This window comes from Heptranchias perlo, chromosome 25 (assembly GCF_035084215.1).
Source record: "Heptranchias perlo isolate sHepPer1 chromosome 25, sHepPer1.hap1, whole genome shotgun sequence".
In the NCBI taxonomy this organism is placed as follows: domain Eukaryota; kingdom Metazoa; phylum Chordata; class Chondrichthyes; order Hexanchiformes; family Hexanchidae; genus Heptranchias; species Heptranchias perlo.
Genome location: NC_090349.1, coordinates 3,050,483 through 3,071,774, shown reverse-complemented (window position 1 = coordinate 3,071,774; position 21,292 = coordinate 3,050,483). Strand labels below are relative to the sequence as shown.

General features: G+C 51.1%; 1 protein-coding gene across 6 annotated transcripts in view; it reads right to left on the bottom strand.

Moving 5' to 3' along the window:
• Positions 1–21,292, bottom strand: part of LOC137341934 (glutathione hydrolase 1 proenzyme-like) — a 325,363-nt gene that overhangs the window by 122,212 nt on the left and 181,859 nt on the right. The window contains exon 1 of one of the 6 annotated variants that reach the window (XM_068005449.1): positions 16,146–16,222. The exons of 3 other annotated variants lie outside the window; for them this stretch is intronic. Coding sequence is in view for 1 of the 3 variants with exons in the window: in XM_068005446.1 (XP_067861547.1) it covers positions 15,842–15,864 (23 nt within the window). In the remaining 2 variants the exon portion in view is untranslated. Of the gene's footprint in view, positions 1–15,841; positions 15,893–16,089; positions 16,108–16,145; positions 16,223–21,292 lie in introns of those variants that run through there. 2 more of the 6 variants (XM_068005452.1, XM_068005446.1) reach the window with 2 other exon arrangements.

Sequence of the window (21,292 nt, the reverse complement as noted above, 5' to 3'; positions counted from 1 at the left end):
CTGCGCTCCCGCACCAATCCTCACAGCCACCCAACTATCATCCTCACAGTGCCTGCACGTACCCACCGTCCCTGTCCCCACTCGACCACTACCACACACCCCAATGCCCATACAATGGGATGGCCATGTGGCACACGCATCCTCCCATCCATCTGGCACACGTTCAACCCAATCACACCAATGCTTGAAGCGTCTCACATTGTAATCATCACTCAATAACGTTTTTGTGTTTTGCCCTCACAGGAGAAGAGGGCCAGGAACGCACGCGATAGGGCATGCACCGGAGGGGGCCCGCCACACGAGATGGCCCTGACAGACGCCGAGGTCGAGGCACTGGAGATCAGCCGCACGCTGCATTGCCTGTCGATGGCGGATGGCGAGTCTGGTTCTGGCGAAACGGCCGGTAAGGGAAAGCTGGCACTCATCACTCATGATCGTGAATGATCGTAGCATCACATGGCATATGCCGCACCGCCACATTTGGTCACATGCCTGATATTTCCCTCTGTTCTCTTCCAGGACCGTCTGCGATCGACGTCTCGGTTGAGGGCGATTCCTCAGAGGACATGCCCGTCTCTGAGGGTGCATCGTCACACATGAGCCTTGCATCCACCAGCGCAGATACACACACCTCGGTGGGTCCCCCCCCTCAGCTAGTTGGGATTGCACATGGTGAGTCACCGCGCACACATGAGCATGAGCAGACCCTGGTGGCAGGGTCAGCCACGGAGGGTCCGCGTCGGTGGGAGCACTCTTCTCCAGGCTTTGCTCAGCCGGACCCAGATGCTGAACCCAGGGGGCCACCTGTCAAAAGGAGAGTCGTCGAGGGGCACCAGAACATTGCTGAGGTACTGGGAGAGGTGCCACGCGCACTCTCCACAATCGCACGGAGGATGGAGGAGTCCAACTCCTGCATGAGGGGAATGGTGGCACAGGTGCAGGAGGGTATCGCCGAGATAGTGTCGCAGGGACGTGAAGGCATCTCTGAGATAGTGTCGCGGGTAGGTGTGGGAACGTCTGCGGTGGAGGACAGGCTAGCCTCCCTCGAGCGTCACGCACAGCTCACCAATGAGTCCATCCAGGCCCTCACAACGGCTGTTCGGATTCAGGGTGAACAACATTCTGCCGCCATCAACAGGTTGACAGATACATTGGAGGTGGCCTTGCAAGGTCTCACCCACGTCATCCAAACTGCCGTCCAGCAGGGTGGAAGGGGTGATGTGGGCCTTGGCCATGAGAGGGAAGATGGTGAACGGGGAAATGGAAGTGTGGACGCTACTCAAGGCGCCCCCAAGTCTCACCCGTTGCCCCCCTCTCAACCAGTGCCCGCAATAGTCCATCCTCTCCAGGTGGCCGAGTCTGCCCCTGCACAGGTGCAGGAGGAGCAGTCTGTGGAGGTGCCCTCACGGGCACCGAAACCCAGGGGGCGTCGGCCCAAAGCATCTACCTGGTCAGGGCACGAACAGGAGCAACCTGCCACCACCTCTGCTGGAGCCACAGGGGTAGCACCACATAGGGGGTCCCGAAAACGAACGCCTAAAGTTCCGTGAGCACACAGGGATTGCAACAGGGTGTTTGTCGTTTTTTTTTAATTTTCTACTCTTTGAATGTCACCACAAAATAAACTCACTTTTTCTCACCAATGCTGCCACCTCTTGTCCATAATTCTGCGGCTTGTGCAATATGTCCCTTCCCTGCGCCTCATCATGACGACGACCACCCCGTCCCACCCATTGAGCATAATCCAGTGGGTGCAGGTGTACAGGCACCACTCTTCTGTGGAGGGAGCCTGTATGGACCCTCGTCTGTGCACGTTATGACATGTGAACGCCTCACACAGTGTGATGTTAGGAGAACCGTTGGCATATGAGTGCCTCCCTGGCCTGACGAGCACGCAGGTGAGCCGGTGTTCGGCGCATGGGTCGTTCCTCCTCCTCTCCCTTTTCCTCTTCCTCCTCTTCCTCCTCCACCTCCTCCTCATTGTCGTCCTCAATGTGGGTGGCGGGTGTGCATGGGGCCTCCTCCAGCGGCACCCCTCTCTGTAGTGCCATGTTATGCAGGGCACAGCAGACAACTATAATTCGTCCCACTCTGAATGGCGTGTATTGGAGCGCTCCCCCGGAACGATCAAGGCACCTGAAGCGCATCTTGAGCAGCCCTATAGCCTGCTCAATTGTAGACCTGGTAGCAATGTGGCTGTCATTATACCGACGCTGTGGCTCGGTAATGGGGTTCCTCAGAGGTGTCATAAGCCACGTGTGCAGGGGATATCCCTTGTCGCCGAGGAGCCAGCCGTTGCCGGCGTTGGGTGCGTGGAAGAGGGGCGGGACGGTGGACTCCCTGAGGACGAAGGCATCGTGGCAGCTGCCAGGGTATCTGGCGCACACGTGCAGGAATCTCTGGCGGTGGTCACAAATGAGCTGGGCGTTCATGGAGTGATACCCTTTCCTGTTGATAAACAGCCCTGGCTCATGTGGAGGTGCCCGTATTGCTATGTGGGTGCAATCGATTACACCCTGCACCCGTGGGAAGCCAGCCACAGCATGGAATCCAACCGCCCTCTCCGTCTGGCTGCGCTCATCCATGGCGAAGTTGATGTAGGTCGAGGCCCTGCGGAACAACCCATCGGTGACCTGCCTTATGCACTTGTGTGCAGACGACTGACAGACCCCGGTGATGTCCCCCGTGGCACCCTGGAAGGATCCGGAGGCGAAGAAGTTGAGGGCAGTGGTGACTTTGACGGCGACGGGTAAGAAGATGCTGCTTGGTCCATCCGGGAGCAGCTCGTCATTGAGGAGGCTGCAGATGTCGGCGACTACCTGGCGAGTGACTCTGAGCCTCCGTATGCACTGCTGCTCAGAGAGGTCCATGAAGCTGAGCCTCGCTCTGTACACCCTGTGCGGAGGGTAGTGCCTCCTGCGACGCATCTCTCTCTGCGGATGCCCTCCATCCTGCTGTGCAGGTGGATGTGCCGCAGCACCGTGTTGTGGGGATGCATGTCTCTGAGGCGGACGGCGTGGACTGCGAGGCTGCTGAGGCTGGTCATCCTGTTCGTCCTCCGAGGATGTCAACGCAGCACCCATCTGGCAGGTTTAGGTTTGCGGGGTTGTGCACGCTAGAAAAGTGTGTCCTCGCACAGGGGTTGGACTTCCACGCCGGTGAATCTTCTTGCTTGGAGGAGGGTGGTGGAGGGCAGGCGTTGCCCAATGTTACGGAGTGTCCTCCTGCGTTGGTGAAGGCTCTCCCCCCCCCCACCTGTGGAATGCACCTTGGCAGCTGCCACAGGCTGCTGGCTGCAACACGTCCGTTGAGAGTGTGAGTGGTTCCCCCAGTATGGGAAACAGTCTCATTTCACTGTAAAATCCGACACCTGTTAAATAAACAGCTCAATCAGGTCATTTAATGACCTGAAATACCGAGATAAATACACTCAAGTGGAGCCCCGCTGGCTTTAATTGCCTGCGGGATTCCCACCAGCGGGGCCAACGCACGCACCCCCGCACGTCAGCGCGCAACCAGGAAGTGGGCGGGATCGAGGCGCGATCCGGTCCCGCTCCTCGAAACCGGGATTTTAGAGGCCCCCCCGCCGAGAACGCACCCGGAACCGGGTGCTAAAATCGGGCCCTCTCACTCCAAACGGACGTGTTGCAGCCAGCAGCCTGTGGCAGCTGCCAAGGTGCACTCCACAGGGGGGGGGGAGGTGGGGGGGAGACCCTTCACCAACGCAGGAGGCCACTCCGTCACATAGGGCAACGCCTGCCCTCCACCACCCCCCTCCAAGCAAGAAGATTCAGCGACGTGGAACCGCAGCCCCAGTGCGAGGAAACACCTACCGACCGTGCACAACCCCTCAGACCTACACCTGCCAGATGGGGGCCGCCTCGACATCCTCGGAGGACGAACAGCATCACCAGCCCCAGCAGCCTCGCAGTCCACGCCGTCCGCCTCAGCGACATGGAGCCCCCCAACACGGTGCTGTGGCACATCCACCTGCACAGCAGGAGGGAGGGCAACCGCAGAGAGAGATGCATCGCAGGAGGCACTACCCTCCGCACAGGGTGTACAGAGCGATGCTCAGCTTCATGGACCTCTCCGAGCAGCAGTGCATACAGAGGCTCAGAGTCACTCGCCAGGTAGTCGCCGACATCTGCAGCCTCCTTAATGACGAGCTGCTCCCGGATGGACCAAGCAGCATCTTCTTACCCGTCGCCGTCAAAGTCACCACTGCCCTCAACTTCTTCGCCTCCGGATCCTTCCAGGGTGCCAGTGGGGACATCACCGGGGTCTGTCAGTCCTCTGCACACAAATGCATAAGGCAGGTTACCGATGGGTTGTTCCACAGGGCCTCGCACTACATCAACTTCGCCATGGACGAGCGCAGCCAGATGGAGAGGGCGGTTGGTTTCCATGCTGTGGCTGGCTTCCCACGGGTGCAGGATGTAATCGATTGCACCCACATAGCAATACGGGCACCTCCACACGAGCCAGGGCTGTTCATCAACAGGAAGGGGTATCACTCCATGAACGCCCAGCTCATCTGTGACCACCGCCAGAGATTCCTACACGTGTGCGCCAGATACCCCGGCAGCTGCCACGATGCCTTCGTCCTCAGGGAGTCCACCGTCCCGCCCCTCTTCCATGCACCCAACACCAGCAACGGCTGGCTCCTCGGCGACAAGGAGTATCCCCTGCACACGTGGCTTATGACACCTCTGAGGAACCCCATCACCGAGCCGCAGCGTCAATACAATGACAGCCACATTGCAACCAGGTCTGCAATTGAGCAGGCCATAGGGCTGCTCAAGATGCGCTTCAGGTGCCTTGATCGTTCTGGGGGAGCGCTCCAATACACGCCATTCAGAGTGGGACGAATTATAGTTGTCTGCTGTGCCCTGCACAACATGGCGCAACAGAGAGGGGTGCCGCTGGAGGAGACCCCATCCACACCCGCCACCCACATTGAGGACGACGATGAGGGGGAGGAGGTGGAGGAGGAGGAGGTGGAGGAGGAGGAGGGGGAGGAGGAGGACGAGCGCGAGGATGAGGAACGACCCATGGGCTGAACACCGGCTCACCGGGATGCTCGCCAGGCCAGGGAGGCACTCATATGTCAACGGTTCTCCTAGGATCAGACAGTCTGAGGCGTTCACATCTCATCACGTGCACAGACGGGGGCCATACCAGCCCCCTCCACAGAAGGGTGGTGCCAGTACTCCTGCACCCACTGTAGTGTGACCCAATGGGCGGGACCAGGTGTTCGTCGTCATGATGGCCCGCACGGAAGGGATCTATTGCACAAGCCGCAGAAGAATGGACGAGAGGCGGGCAGGAGTGGTGAGAGAATGGCAGGAGTGGTGAGAACGATTGTGTTTACTCTGTACTTAGTGAACGACTATAAACAAAAACATTACAAATTGACAGACACCCTGGTGCATTCCCTTTGTGCTTATAACACCCTTGGCTTACGTTTATGGGAACCCCTACGTGGTGCTACCCCTGTGGCTCCAGCAGAGGTAGTGGCAGGTTGCTCCTGTTCGTGCCCTGACCGGGTAGATGTTTTGGGCCGACGCCCCCTGGGTTTCGGTGCCCATGAGGGCACCTCCACAGACTGCTCCTCCTGCACCTGTGCAGGGGCAGACTCGGCCACCTGGAGAGGAGGCACCATTGCGGGTACTGGTTGAGAGGGGGGCAACGGGTGAGACGTGGGGGCACCTTGAGTAGCGTCCCCGCTTCCATGTCCCCGGTCACCATCATCCCTCTCATGGCCTCGGCCCACATCACCCCTTCCACCCTACTGGACGACAGTTTGGATGGCATGTGTGAGGCCTTGCAAGGCCACCTCTAATGTATCTGACAGCCTGTTTATGGCGGCGGAATGTTGCTCACCCTGAATCCGAACAGCCGTTGTCAGGGCCTGCATGGACTCGATGTTGAGCTGTGCGTGACGCTCGAGGGAGGCTAGCCTGTCCTCCACCGCAGACGTTCCCGCACCTACCCGCGACACTATGTCGTCGATACCCTCCTGTACCTGCGCCACCATTGCCCTCATGCAGGAGTTGGACTCCTCCATCACCTGCGCGATTGTGGACAATGCGCGTGGCACCTCTCCCAGTACCTCGGCAATGTGCTGGTGCCCCTCGACGACTCTCCTTTTGACTGGTGGCCCCCTGGGTTCAGCATCTGGGTCCGGCTGAGCAGAGCCTGGAGATGAGTGCTCCCACCGATGCGGACCCTCCGCGGCTGCCCCTGCCACCAGGGTCTGCTCATGCTCACAAGTGCGCGGTGACTCACCATGTGCAACCCCAACTAGTTGGCGAGGGGGACCCACCGAGGTGTGTATATCTGCGCTGGTGGATGCTTGGCTCATATGTGACGATGCACCCTCAGAGACCGGCATGTCCTCTGAGGAATCGCTCTCCTCACACACGGCGCTCGCAGACGGCCCTGCAAGAGAACAAAGGGCAATATCAGGCATGTGCACAAACGTTGCGGTGCGGCAGATGCCAGATGATGCTAAGGTCATTCGCAATCATGAGTGCTGAGTGTCAGCTTTCCCTTACAGGCCGTTTCTGCAGCCCCAGCCTCGCCATCCGCCACGGAGAGGCAATGTAGCGTGCGGCTGATATCCAACGCCTCCACCTCTGCGTCCGTCAGTAACAGCAGGTGTGGCGGGCCCCCTCCGGTGCGTGCCCTTTCCCGGGCGTTCTTGCATCTCTTCTCCTGTCAAGGCAAAACACAGATGCATGAGTGAATGCAGATTGCATTGTGGGACGCCTCAAGCATCGGTGTGGGTGGGTTGAGCGTGGGGCAGATGGATGGGAGGATGCGTGTGCCACATGCCCATCCCATTGCATGGGGATTGGGGTGTGTGGTAGTGTTCGAGTGGGGACAGGGACGGTGGGTACGTGCAGGCACGGTGAGGATGGTAGTTGAGTGGCTATGAGGATTGCTGCGGGAGCGCTGTGGTGGCTCTGCAGGAGGGGTTGTGAGGTGTTTGGCGTGATGTGGGAGACGGGTTGTGGGAGGGTGCGTTAGTGTACTCACTTTGCCGGACCTAGTGAGGTCATTGAATCGCTTTCTACACTGCACCCATGTCCTGGTGGTGTTGGCCCTGCTGCTGACCTCCGCCGCCACCTCTGCCCATGCCTTCCTGGTGGCGGAGCCAGGGCACTTCCGTCCGTCACTCGGGAACAGCGTGTCCCTCCTCCTCCTCACACCATCCAGCAGCAGCTGGAGCGCGAGGTCCAAAATCCGTGGTGCAGCCTTACCCCTGGGGTGCTCCATGGTGTGCTGCCTCTTGTTTGCAGCTGGAGGGGCTTTGGTGGACTGCCCCTTTAAATAGAGCTCCACCATCGCGCGAACGTCAATGCGCATGCGCAGGCCGCCGGCGCGCAGCTGGGGAGCGGAGAACCCGTAACCACGGCTTAATGGCATCAATTATCCCGCGATCGCGCGGAGGGCACTCATTTAGCCGTCCGCGTTTTCCACGCGCCCGATGGACCACCCGCCGGGAACCCGCACGCCTGCTAAAATCGGGCCCCTACTGTCCCTGTGCACAATAATATTACACATAAAGCCCCTGTGCACAATAATATTACACCTACAGGCCTTGTGCACTCTAATATAACACCAACTGGCTCTGTGATAATTAATATTATACCTACCGGTCCTGTTCACACTAATATTACATCTACCTACCCTGTGTTCACTAATATTAAACCTAAGGACCCTGTGCACACTTATATTACACCTACGGGCCCTGTGCTCACCAATATTACACCTACTGGCTCTATGCAAAATAATATTACACCTACCAGCCACGTGTGCACTAATATTACACCTATAAGCACCTGTGCACACTAATATTACATCTACCGTCACTGTACACACTAATATTATACCTACTGACCATATGTTCACTAATATTACACATACCGGCCCTGTGTTCACTAATATTACACCGACGGCCATGTGCTCACTAATATTACACCTACCTGCTCTGCGCTGACTAATATTACACCTATAGGCTCTTTGCACAATAATATTACACTTATCATCTTTGCACATACTAATATTACACCTAATGGCCCTGTGCTCACAAATATTACACCTGCAGCCCCTGTGCACACTAACATTACAACCACGGGCCCTGTGCGCACTAATATTGCAGCTACTGGCCCTGTGCTGACTATTATTGCACCTAGTGGCCCTGAGCTCACTAATATTACACGTACTGTCCCTGTGCTCACTAATATTACACCTGCAGCACATTTGCACACTAATATTACACCTGCTAGCCCATTCCTCACTAATATTACACCTACCGGCCATGTGCTCACTAATATTACACCTACCAGCCACGTGCTCACTAATATTACACCTACCAGCCACGTGCTCACTAATATTACACCTACCGGCCATGTGCTCACTAATATTACACCTATTGGCCGTGTGCTCACTAATATTTCACCTACTGGCCCTGTATTCACTAATATTACACCTCCAGCCCTGTGCTCACTAACATTACACCTACCGGCCGTGTGCTCACTAATATCACACCTACTGGCCCTATGCTTACAAATATTACATATACCAGCTCCGTGCTCTTTAATATAACACCTACTGGTCCTGCGGTCACTAATATTACACCTACAGCACTTGTGCTGATTAATATTGCACCTAATGGCCCTGTGCTCACCAGTCTTACACCTGCAACCCATTAGCACACTAATATTACACCTACTTGCCCTATGCACATTAATATTACACCTACCAACTATGCACATACCAATATTACACCTACCTGGCCACTGCTCACTAATATTACACCGACTGTCACTGCGCACACTAATATTACACCTACCAGGCATGTCCTCATTAATATTACACCTACCGGCCTTGGGCTCTCTAATATTACACCCACAGCCTCTGTGTTCACTACTATTGCACCTAATGGCTCTGAGTTCACTATATTACACCTACTGGCCCTGTGCTCACTAATATTACACCTGCAGCCCCTTTGCACACTAATATTACACCCTCCGGCTCTGTTCTCTTTAATATTACACTTACCTGCCCTGTGCACACTAACATTACACCTACAGGTGCTCTGCTCACCATTACTACACCTACCTGGCCTGTGCTCAGTAATATTGCACCTACTTTCACTGCGCACACTAATGTTACACCTTCAGGGCCTGTGCTCACTAATATTACACATACTGCCCCTGTGCACACTAATATTACACTTACCAGCCCTGTGTACACTAACATTAAAACTAATGACCCTGTGCACTCTAATATTCCACCTACCGGCCCTGCGCACACTAATATTGCAACTACCAGCCCCGCACACACTTATATTACACCTATAAGCCCCTGTGCTCACTACTATTGCAACTAATGGCCCTGGGTTCACTAATATTACACCTGCAGGCCCTTTGCACATCAATATTACACCTACCGACTCTGTGCTCTTTAATATTACACTTACCTACCCTGTGCACACTAATATTTCCCCTACAGGTCCTCTGCTCACCATTATTACACCTACCTAGCCTGTGCTCAGTAATATTACACCTACTTTCACTGTGCATACTAATATTAGACCTTCAGGGCCTGTGCTCACTAATATTACACCTAACTGCCCTATGCACACTAATATTAAACCTACCAGGTCTGCGCACACTAATACTACACCTTCCAGCCCTGTGCAGACTGATTTACAGTTACCCATTTTATCAATAAACAGCCTGAACAGAACTAAACTCATTTCATAAGTAAGATAGGTTTGTTTACCTGAGGCTATCAGATAGTTTGAGGTCAAGAATTCTATGGTCCAAGCCGCTAGTTAAGTAAGATAATAGACCAGTTAAAGCCTTTGATGCTCTATTCTGTTTTGTTTGCCTAATCAATCCCTCTGGCTGAGGTGTGAAAATTGTCAATGGGCTACAGTAGATGCTTAATCCCTGTTCACCCTACCCTTGCTGCTTTCATTCATGGTGTGGAGATGCTGGTGATGGACTGGGGTTGACAATTGTAAACAATTTTACAACACCAAGTTATAGTCCAACGATTTTATTTGAAATTTACAAGCTTTCGGGGGCTTCTTCCTTCCTCAGGTAAATGTCAGGAAGGAGGAAGCCTCCGAAAGCTTGTAAATTTCAAATAAAATCGTTGGACTATAACTTGGTGTTTCTAAAATTGTTTACAATTCATTCATGGTGGCAGAGGTGTCAAGTTAATCTGGAATATGAGATTAAGTTTGATTTACTAATTCTCAGATTATCAGATGTTAAAAATCAGAGATCTGAGAGCTGGAAAATGGAACAATCAGTTGTGAATCTCAGCTCAGTTTATGTGCCAGTAGAACACTTGATTGAAATGCCAGGAAATTAAAGTGCTGGGGGTTTGCGGAGTTAAAGGAGTCACCAGCAAGGCCCAGGACATTTCAGTCAGTTGTGAGACTCAGTTATTCGACCGAGTGAGATGCTAATGCTGTTCTCTCTCCGGAATAAATTCGGACACCATAGAATCATAGAATCATAGAAGTTACAACATGGAAACAGGCCCTTCGGCCCAACATGTCCATGTCGCCCAGTTTATACCACTAAGCTAGTCCCAATTGCCTGCACTTGGCCCATATCCCTCTATACCCATCTTACCCATGTAACTGTCCAAATGCTTTTTAAAAGACAAAATTGTACCCGCCTCTACTACTGCCTCTGGCAGCTCGTTCCAGACACTCACCACCCTTTGAGTGAAAAAATTGCCCCTCTGGACCCTTTTGTATCTCTCCCCTCTCACCTTAAATCTATGCCCCCTCGTTATGGACTCCCCTACCTTTGGGAAAAGATTTTGACTATCGACCTTATCTATGCCCCTCATTATTTTATAGACTTCTATAAGATCACCCCTTAACCTCCTACTCTCCAGGGAAAAAAGTCCCAGTCTGTCTAACCTCTCCCTGTAAGTCAAACCATCAAGTCCCGGTAGCATCCTAGTAAATCTTTTCTGCACTCTTTCTAGTTTAATAATATCCTTTCTATAATAGGGTGACCAGAACTGTACACAGTACTCCGAGTGTGGCCTCACCAATGCCCTGTACAACTTCAACAAGACAAGACTCCTGCTTCTTCTCCAACTGCTGCTCCTTCTCCTAATCCATCTCTTTCTCCGCCGAGTGCTCCTGCTCCCCGTCCTGGTCCTTCTCCGCCTCCTGCTCCTTCTCCACCGATTGCGTATTCTCCAACTCCCGCTCCTGCTCCTCCTCCAACACCTTCTCCACCTCCTTCTCCTCCTGCTGCTCCTTTTCAACCTCCTGATCCTTTTCAACCTACTGCTCCTTGTCCACCTCCTGCTCCTTGTCCACCTCCTGCACCTTGTCCACCTCCAGCTCCTTCTCCTCCTCCTGCTCCTTCTCACCCTCCTGCTCCTTCTCACCCTCCTGCTCCTTCTCCCCCTCCTGCTCCTTCTCCCCCTCCTGCTCCTTCTCCCCCTCCTGCTCCTTCTTCACCTCCTGCTCCTGCTCCTCCTCCAGCTCCTTCTCCTCCTCCTGCTCCTTCTCCACCTCCTGCTCCTTCTCCTGCTCCTGCTCCTTCTCCCCCTCCTGCTCCTTCTCCTCCTCCTGCTACTTCTCCTCCTCCTCCACCTCCTGCTCCATTTCCACCTCCTGCTCAACCTCATTCTGCTCCTTCTACTCCTCCTGATCAACATCCTCCTCCTGCTCCATCTCCTCCACCTGCTCCTTCTCCACCTCCAGCTCCACCTCCTCCTCCTGCAACACCTCCTCCTCCTGATCCACCTCCTCCTCCTGCTCCTTCTCCTCCTCCAGCTCCTACGCCACCTCCTGCATGTTCTCCTCCTTCTGCTCCTTCTCCAAATCCTGCTCCTTCTCCAATTCCTGCTCAACTTCCTCCTGCTCCTTCTCCTCCTCCTGCTCCTTCTCCTCCTCCTGCTCCTTCTTCAGCTCCGACTCCTTCTCCACCTCCTGCTCATCCTCCCCCTGCTCCATCTCCTCCTCCTACTCCACCTCCTGCTCAACCTCCTGCTGCTCCTTCTCCTCCTCCTGCTACTTCTCCTCCTCCTCCACCTCCTGCTCCATTTCCACCTCCTGCTCTCCCTCCTCCTGCTCCTTCACCTCCTCCTGATCAACCTCCTCCTCCTGCTCCACCTCCTCCTCCTGCTGCTTCTCCTCCTCCTGCTGCTTCTCCTCCTCCTGCTCCTTCTCCAATCCTGCTCCATCTCCACCTCCTGCTCCTTCTCCTCCTCCACCCGTTCCTGCCCCTTCTTCACCTCATGCTCCACCTCCTCCTCCTGCTCATTCTCCACTTCCTGCTCCACCTCCTCCTCCTGCCCCTTCTTCACCTCCTGCTCCACCTCATCCGCGTTCTCCACCTCCTGCTCCACCTCCTCCTCCTGCTCATTCTCCACTTCCTTCTCCACCTCGTGCTCCTTCTCTTCCTCCTGTTCCTTCTCCTCCTTCAGCTCCTTCTTCTCCTCCTGCCCCCTCTCCACCTCCGGCTCCATCTCCATCTCCGGCTCCTTCTCCACCCTCGGCTCCTTCTCTACATCCGGCTCATTCTCCACCTCCTGCTCCTTCTCCATCTCCTTCTCAACCTCATCCTGCTCCATCTCCTACTCCTTCTCCCACTCCTGCTCAAGCTCCTCCTCCTGCTTATTCTCCAACTCCTTCTCCTTCTCCACATCCTGCTCCTTCTCCACCTCCTGCTCCTTCTCCTCCTCCTGCTCTTTCTCCGCCTCGTGCTCCTGCTCCCCCTCCTGCTCCTTCTCCGCCTCCTGATCCATGTCCCCCTCCTGCTCCTTGTCCCCCTCCTGCTTCTTCTGCACATCCTACTACTTCTCTTCCTCCTGCTCCTTCTCCACCTCCTGCTCCTTCTTCACCTCATGCTCCTTCTCCATCACCTGCTCAACCTCCTCCTGCTCCTTCTCGTACTCCTGCTCAACCTCATACTCCTGCTTCTTCTCCAACTGCTGCTCCTTCTCCGAATCCATCTCTTTCTCCGCGGAGTGCTCCTGCTCCCCGTCCTGGTCCTTCTCCGCCTCCTGCTCCTTCTCCACCGATTGCGTATTCTCCAACTCCCGCTCCTGCTCCTCCTCCAACACCTTCTCCACCTCCTTCTCCTCCTGCTGCTCCTTTTCAACCTCCTGATCCTTTTCAACCTCCTGCTCCTTGTCCACCTCCTGCTCCTTGTCCACCTCCTGCACCTTGTCCACCTCCAGCTCCGTCTCCTCCTCCTGCTCCTTCTCCGCCTCCTGCTCCATGTCCCCCTCCTGCTCCTTGTCCCTCTCCTGCTTCTTCTGCACATCCTGCTCCTTCTCCACCTCCTGCTCCTTCTCCACCTCCTGCTCCTTCTTAACCTCATGCTCCTTCTCCATCACCTGCTCAACCTCCTCCTGCTCCTTCTCGTACTCCTGCTCAACCTCATACTCCTGCTTCTTCTCCAACTGCTGCTCCTTCTCCTAATCCATCTCTTTCTCCGCCGAGTGCTCCTGCTCACTGTCCTGGTCCTTCTCCGCCTCCTGCTCCTTCTCCACCGATTGCGTATTCTCCAACTCCCGCTCCTTCTCCTCCTCCAACACCTTCTCCACCTCCTTCTCCTCCTGCTGCTCCTTTTCAACCTCCTGATCCTTTTCAACTTCCTGCTCCTTGTCCACCTCCTGCTCCTTGTCCACCTCCTGCACCTTGTCCACCTCCAGCTCCTTCTCCTCCTCCTGCTCCTTCTCATCCTCCTGCTCCTTCTCCCCCTCCTGCTCCTTCTCCCCCTCCTGCTCATTCTCCCCCTCCTGCTCCTTCTCGCCCTCCTGCTCCTTCTTCACCTCCTGCTCCTGCTCCTCCTCCAGCTCCTTCTCCTCCTCCTGCTCCTTCTCCACCTCCTGCTCCTTCTCCTGCTCCTGCTCCTTCTCCTGCTCCTGCTCCTTCTCCCCCTCCTGCTCCTTCTCCTGCTCCTGCTCCTTCTCCACCTCCTGCTCCTTCTCCTCCTCCTGCTCTTTCTCCGCCTTGTGCTCCTGCTCCCCCTCCTGCTCCTTCTCCTCCTCCTGCTCAGCCTCCTCCTCCTGCTCCTTCTGCACCGCCTGCTCCTTCTCGAAATCATAGAATCATAGAATCATAGAAGTTACAACATGGAAACAGGCCCTTCGGCCCAACATGTCCATGTCGCCCAGTTTATACCACTAAGCTAGTCCCAATTGCCTGCACTTGGCCCATATCCCTCTATACCCATCTTACCCATGTAACTGTCCAAATGCTTTTTAAAAGACAAAATTGTACCCGCCTCTACTACTGCCTCTGGCAGCTCGTTCCAGACACTCACCACCCTTTGAGTGAAAAAATTGCCCCTCTGGACCCTTTTGTATCTCTCCCCTCTCACCTTAAATCTATGCCCCCTCGTTATAGACTCCCCTACCTTTGGGAAAAGATTTTGACTATCGACCTTATCTATGCCCCTCATTATTTTATAGACTTCTATAAGATCACCCCTTAACCTCCTACTCTCCAGGGAAAAAAGTCCCAGTCTGTCTAACCTCTCCCTGTAAGTCAAACCATCAAGTCCCGGTAGCATCCTAGTAAATCTTTTCTGCACTCTTTCTAGTTTAATAATATCCTTTCTATAATAGGGTGACCAGAACTGTACACAGTATTCCAAGTGTGGCTTTACTAATGTCTTGTACAACTTCAACAAGACATCCCAACTCCTGCATTCAATGTTCTGACCAATGAAACCAAGCATGCCGAATGCCTTCTTCACCACCCCATCCACCTGTGACTCCACTTTCAAGGAGCTATGAATCTGTACTCCTAGATCTCTTTGTTCTATAACTCTCCCCAACGCCCTACCATTAACGGCGTAGGTCCTGGCCCGATTCGATCTTCCAAAATGCATCACCTCACATTTATCTAAATTAAACTCCATCTGCCATTCATCGGCCCACTGGCCCAATTGATCAAGATCCCGTTGCAATCCTAGATAACCTTCTTCACTGTCCACAATGCCACCAATCTTGGTGTCATCTGCAAACTTACTAACCATGCCTCCTAAATTCTCATCCAAATCATTAATATAAATAACAAATAACAGCGGACCCAGCACCGATCCCTGAGGCACACCGCTGGACACAGGCATCCAGTTTGAAAAACAACCCTCTACAACCACCCTCTGTCTTCTGTCGTCAAGCCAATTTTGTATCCAATTGGCTACCTCACCTTGGATCCCATGAGATTTAACCTTATGTAACAACCTACCATGCGGTACCTTGTCAAATGCTTTGCTGAAGTCCATGTAGACCACGTCTACTGCACAGCCCTCATCTATCTTCTTGGTTACCCCTTCAAAAAACTCAATCAAATTCGTGAGACATGATTTTCCTCTCACAAAACCATGCTGACTGTTCCTAATTAGTCCCTGCCTCTCCAAATGCCTGTAGATCCTGTCCCTCAGAATACCCTCTAACAACTTACCCACTACAGATGTCAGGCTCACTGGTCTGTAGTTCCCAGGCTTTTCCCTGCCACCCTTCTTAAACAAAGGCACAACATTTGCTACCCTCCAGTCTTCAGGCACCTCACCTGTAGCGGTGGATGATTCAAATATCTCTGCTAGGGGACCCGCAATTTCCTCCCTAACCTCCCATAACGTCCTGGGATACATTTCATCAGGTCCCGGAGATTTATCTACCTTGATGCGCGTTAAGACTTCCAGCACCTCCCTCTCTGTAATATGTACACTCCTCAAGACATCACTATTTATTTCCCCAAGTTCCCTAACATCCATGCTTTTCTCAACCGTAAATACCGATGTGAAATATTCATTCAGGATCTCACCCATTTCTTGTGGTTCTGCACATAGATGACCTTGTTGATCCTTAAGAGGCCCTACTCTCTCCCTGGTTACCCTTTTGCCCTTTATGTATTTGTAGAAGCTCTTTGGATTCACCTTTGCCTGATCTGCCCCATTTGATCACAGAACAATTTTTAAATTATCACTTATCTTTCTTTAGTTTGTTTCTATAGAAAGTCAAAAGACACAAAAAAATTAATTGAGTAAAAATCCGGAAAAATTATATTTTTACCTTCCGTGATTTAGCTTTACGATGTGAAATAAATCATCAAAGATATATGGACTTACATTGGATTAATCCCAATATTTCCCACCGTGTTCTAGATGCATTTGAACATTGCTTAGGTGCGACGGGAGACTTTAGCACAGAGATATTGTAATGAAGGATTTGTGGAGAATTAGTTCTATTGGCTGGGAATTTTTTAACCTTGTTAATTTTTAACTTCATGAGGTTGAAGGTTGCATCGGAAGGGCAATGATCTACTCTTTAACCCTAAGACTGCCACATCCAGGGACACTGCTCTCTCCCTATGCTAACTGTTTCCTACCTCACCCATAGTGACCTGAAATAAACACTAATATTCTTGTTCATCATCCCGTCCCTTAACCCATCATTGGTGGCCATGTCTTCCGCCCTGAAATTCCTTTTCTCCATCTCTCCATCTCTCTCGCCTCCTTTAAGATCCTCCTCAAAACCCACCTCTTTGACTAGCTTTTTGGGCTCCCCTCCTAATATCTCCTCCATTGGCTCAGCGACCATTTTTTTCCTAACGCCTCTGTAAAACACAGTGGGATGTTTCTCTACATTAAAGGCACTATATAAATGCAAGGTGTTGCTGCTGCTGCTGTTGTTGATGAAGTTACTTAGTCAGAAACAGCATTTTACCCAATCGGGTTTGGCATTCCAAGGGAAAATCTAAAGGAGTCTCCTGGTGAAAGATGCCACACCATTTGTGATACTTCTCTTTCCTGATTTACTTCCCTGCCCTCCTGAAGGCATTGGCCTCTTGCTTTGCAATGGTTCTCAGGTACCTGGCATACTCTGGCACATTGCTTAATTGGCGTTCTTCATGTGTGAATCTAGCCAGTGAGTGTGGGCAGGCTTTTACACCTTGGAGCAGAGCAGAGTTAAGCCCAATCTTGTTGTTATCCAACGATCACACTGATCTACTGAATAATGGTCATGAGTAGGACCCCCAAACGATCAAGGAAATTGAGCGTGTTTTTGGAAAGGAAAAGACTTTGATGCGATCTGATTGAAGTTTTCAAGATTCTGAAAGGGATTTTAAAAAATACTCAGTATTTTCAGCGAAGGATTCAAAAACTAGTGAAGTGATTCAGGCAGAACCTTTCCACAGAAAGAGTAATGGAGTTACCCAGGACAGCTGCTAAAGTATCCGGTATCAAAGAGTCTGTTCGCTTTCCAATTGGCCGTGGGAAGGCAGTGTTCCCGGAGGATGAACCAATGACGGGAGTCTGGGGATGGGGTGGTTCGAGGCGGAAGGTCATGTGATGAAACCTTCAGGAATACACCCAACCAGAGTTGGCCACCCGATTTGGGCCTAATGGCTTTTCCTGTCCCTATAAGAAGTTGGGTTCTTATGAGTTTTCTTAACTGGGAGTTAACTTTGTTATTTCAATCTCAATATTCATATATTTATAAAGCAACTGGCTCTACTACTGAAGAAATCCCCCCAGAAGCAGGGCAATATCTCTCTGCCATGGTTGCCTAACCTACACTGAAGCCAACGCTGGGTTATGTGTCTGTGCTCATGTCCTGCTGTATTAGGGAACACAGTTACATTACTCTGATACTCTATAGGGTTTCATCCCCAATTAACTAGTGTATGAAACTGCCATTGAGTGCATTTCCTGTTTGTTTGATCTCAGTATCATTTAACTGACATTCATAATATTTTGTTCACCAAAGCAGTATATCTTAACACACCAGGAAATATTCTGAGGTCATGCTCACAGTGAGAATGATATTCTGTAACACTACGGGTGTTTATGCCATGTCGGGGTAACATTAGGGCCTCTGATTTACAGTGACTGAACAAGAAAAATCCCATTATTCAGTGGTCTTCTGGGATCTTTCCTGGTACTTTGGGGATTGAATTCCACAGTACTCTGGTAAAACTGTAAACCAGTGCCCTTTAGTTTAAATATATAGTCCTTTACCTATGTATTTAATTTTCATCCCTCGTCAGTTTTAAAGCTGAGAATAATTTTAAGGCATAACCTTAAAATTAGAGCTAGGCCGTTCAGGGGTGATGTCAGGAAGCAATGTTTCCCCTGCTGTTCTATTTCTTTGTTTGTCAGTAAATTTTTCCAGTTTATTTTCCCTAGTTCCATTCTCATCACCTTAAAATCATTTTTTTTCCAATTTATTACTTTCTCTTACTTATGTCCTTCTCAATCTGTATTTTAAACCTTATTATGTTATGATTGCTATTGCCTAGATGTTCCCTTACATTTAGCTCTCTTATCTGTTCTGGTTCATTTTCCATTACACTCTCCAGCCTGTGTATTATCCTGTGTATCACATTCCAGCCTTTGTATTATCCTGTGTATCACACTCCAGCCTGTGTATTATCCTGTGTATCATACTCCAGCCCGTGTATTATCCTGTGTACCACACTCCAGCCCATGTATTATCCTATGTATCATACTCCAGCCCATGTATTATCCTGTGTACCTCACTCCAGCCTGTGTATTATCCTGTGTACCATACTCCAGCTCATGTATTATCGGGCCAGGACCTACTCCATTAATGGTAGGGCGTTGGAGAGAGTTATAGAACAAAGAGATCTAGGAGTACAGGTTCATAGCTCCTTGAAAGTGGAGTCACAGGTGGATAGGGTGGTGAAGAAGGCATTCAGCATGCTTGGTTTCATTGGTCAGAACATTGAATACAGGAGTTGGGATGTCTTGTTGAAGTTGTACAAGACATTAGTAAAGCCACACTTGGAATACTGTGTACAGTTCTGGTCACCCTATTATAGAAAGGATATTATTAAACTAGAAAGAGTGCAGAAAAGATTTACTAGGATGCTACCGGGACTTGATGGTTTGACTTATAGGGAGAGGTTGGATAGACTGAGACTTTTTTCCCTGGAGAGTAGGAGGTTAAGGGGTGATCTTATAGAAGTCTATAAAATAATGAGGGGCATAGATAAGGTAGATAGTCAAAATCTTTTCCCAAAGGTAGGGGAGTCTATAACGAGGGGGCATAGATTTAAGGTGAGAGGGGAGAGATACAAAAGGGTCCAGAGAGGCAATTTTTTCACTCAAAGGGTGGTGAGTGTCTGGAACGAGCTGCCAGAGGCAGTAGTAGAGGCGGGTACAATTTTGTCTTTTAAAAAGCATTTGGACAGTTACATGGGTAAGATGGGTATAGAGGGATATGGGCCAAGTGCAGGCAATTGGGACTAGCTTAGTGGTATAAACTGGGCGACATGGACATGTTGGGCCGAAGGGCCTGTTTCCATGTTGTAAACTTCTATGATTCTATGATTCTATGATTACTAGATCCAGCAATGATTCCTCTCTTGTTGGGCTTTTTACATACTGGGTAAAAAAGGAGTTCTGCACACATTGTAAAAACTCCATTCCCTGTACCCCTTTATCTACCTCTTCTTCATATTATAGTATGTTACAGCACAGAAGGAGGCCATTAGGCCCATCGTGCCTGTGCCAGCTCTTTGAAAGAGCTTCCAAATTAGTCCCACTCCCCTGCTCTTTCCCCATAGCCCTGTAAATTATTCCCCTTCAAGCATTTATCCAATTCTCTTTTGAAAGTTATTATTGAATCTGCTTCCACCACCCTCTCAGAATAGCACTCCAGATCATAACAACTCACTGTGTAAAAAAAGTTTCCTCATGTCACCTCTAGCTCTTTTGCTTAATCTGTCAAGATGGGCCAAGGGGACTCTGAGATTGGGCACATGAAATGGTCCTATTTTAGATGGGCCGGTTTACTTGCAGGACCAAAGAAACCCAATCCCACTGGGGTGCCATCAAATTCCTTCCTTAAGTACAGAAGGGAGGGTATTCAGCCCATCTAGCTCATAGAAACCTACAGTTCATCCATTATAAGATCTACCAGGCTGAATTCATAGTATCATAGTACGTACAGCACAGGAGGAGGCCATTTGGCCCATCCTGCCTGTGCCGGCTCTTTGAAAGAGCTATCAAATTAGTCCCACTCCCCTGCTTTTTCCCCATAGCCCTGTAATTTTTTTCCCCTTCAAGTATTTATCCAATTCCCTTTTGAAAGTTATTACTGAATCTGCTTCCACCACCCTTTCAGGCAGTGCATTCCAGATCATCACAACTCTCTGTGCAAAAATATGTTTCCTCCTGAAACCTCTGGTTCTTTTGCCAATCACCTTAAATCTGTGTCCTCTGGTTACCGACCCTTCTGCCAATGGAAACAGTTTCTCCTTATTTACTCTATCAAAACCCTTCATGATTTTCAACACCTCTATCAAATCTCCCCTTAACTTTCTCTGCTCTAAGGAGAAAAATCCCAGCTTCTCCAGTCTATCCACATAACTGAAGTCCCTCATCCCTGGTACCATTCCAGTAAGAACATAAGAACATAAGAAATTGGAGCAGGAGTAGGCCAATCGGCCCCTCGAGCCTGCTCCGCCATTCAATAAGATCATGGCTGATCTGATCCCAACCACAAATCTAAAGAACACAAGAAGTCGGAGCAGGACCCGGCCACATAGCCCCTGGGCCCTCTCCGCCACCCACAGGGCATTGACCGATCCGAACTCAGCTTCATGTCCAATTTCCTGCCCGCTCCCCATAACCCCTAATTCCCTTTACTTCTAGGAAACTGTCTATTTCTGTTTTAAATTTATCTAATGATGTAGCTTCCACAGCTTCCTGGGGCAGCAAATTCCACAGACCTACCACCCTCTGAGTGAAGAAGTTTCTCCTCATCTCAGTTTTGAAAGAGCAGCCCCTTATTCTAAGATTATGCCCCCTAGTTCTAGTTTCACCCATCTTTGGGAACATCCTTACTGCATCCACCCGATCAAGACCCTTCACAATCTTATATGTTTCAATAAGATCGCCTCTCATTCTTCTGAACTCCAATGAGTAGAGTCCCAATCTACTCAACCTCTCCTCATATGTCCGCCCCCTCATCCCCGGGATTAACCGAGTGAACCTTCTTTGTACTGCCTCGAGAGCAAGTATGTCTTTTCTTAAGTATGGAGACCAAAACTGTATGCAGTATTCCAGGTGCGGTCTCACCAATACCTTATATAACTGCAGCAATACCTCCTTGTTTTTATATTCTATCCCCCTAGCAATAAAAGCCAACATTCCGTTGGCTTTCTTGATCACCTGCTGCACCTGCATACCAATTTTTTGATTTTCTTGCACTAGGACCCCCAGATCCCTTTGTACTGCAGTACTTT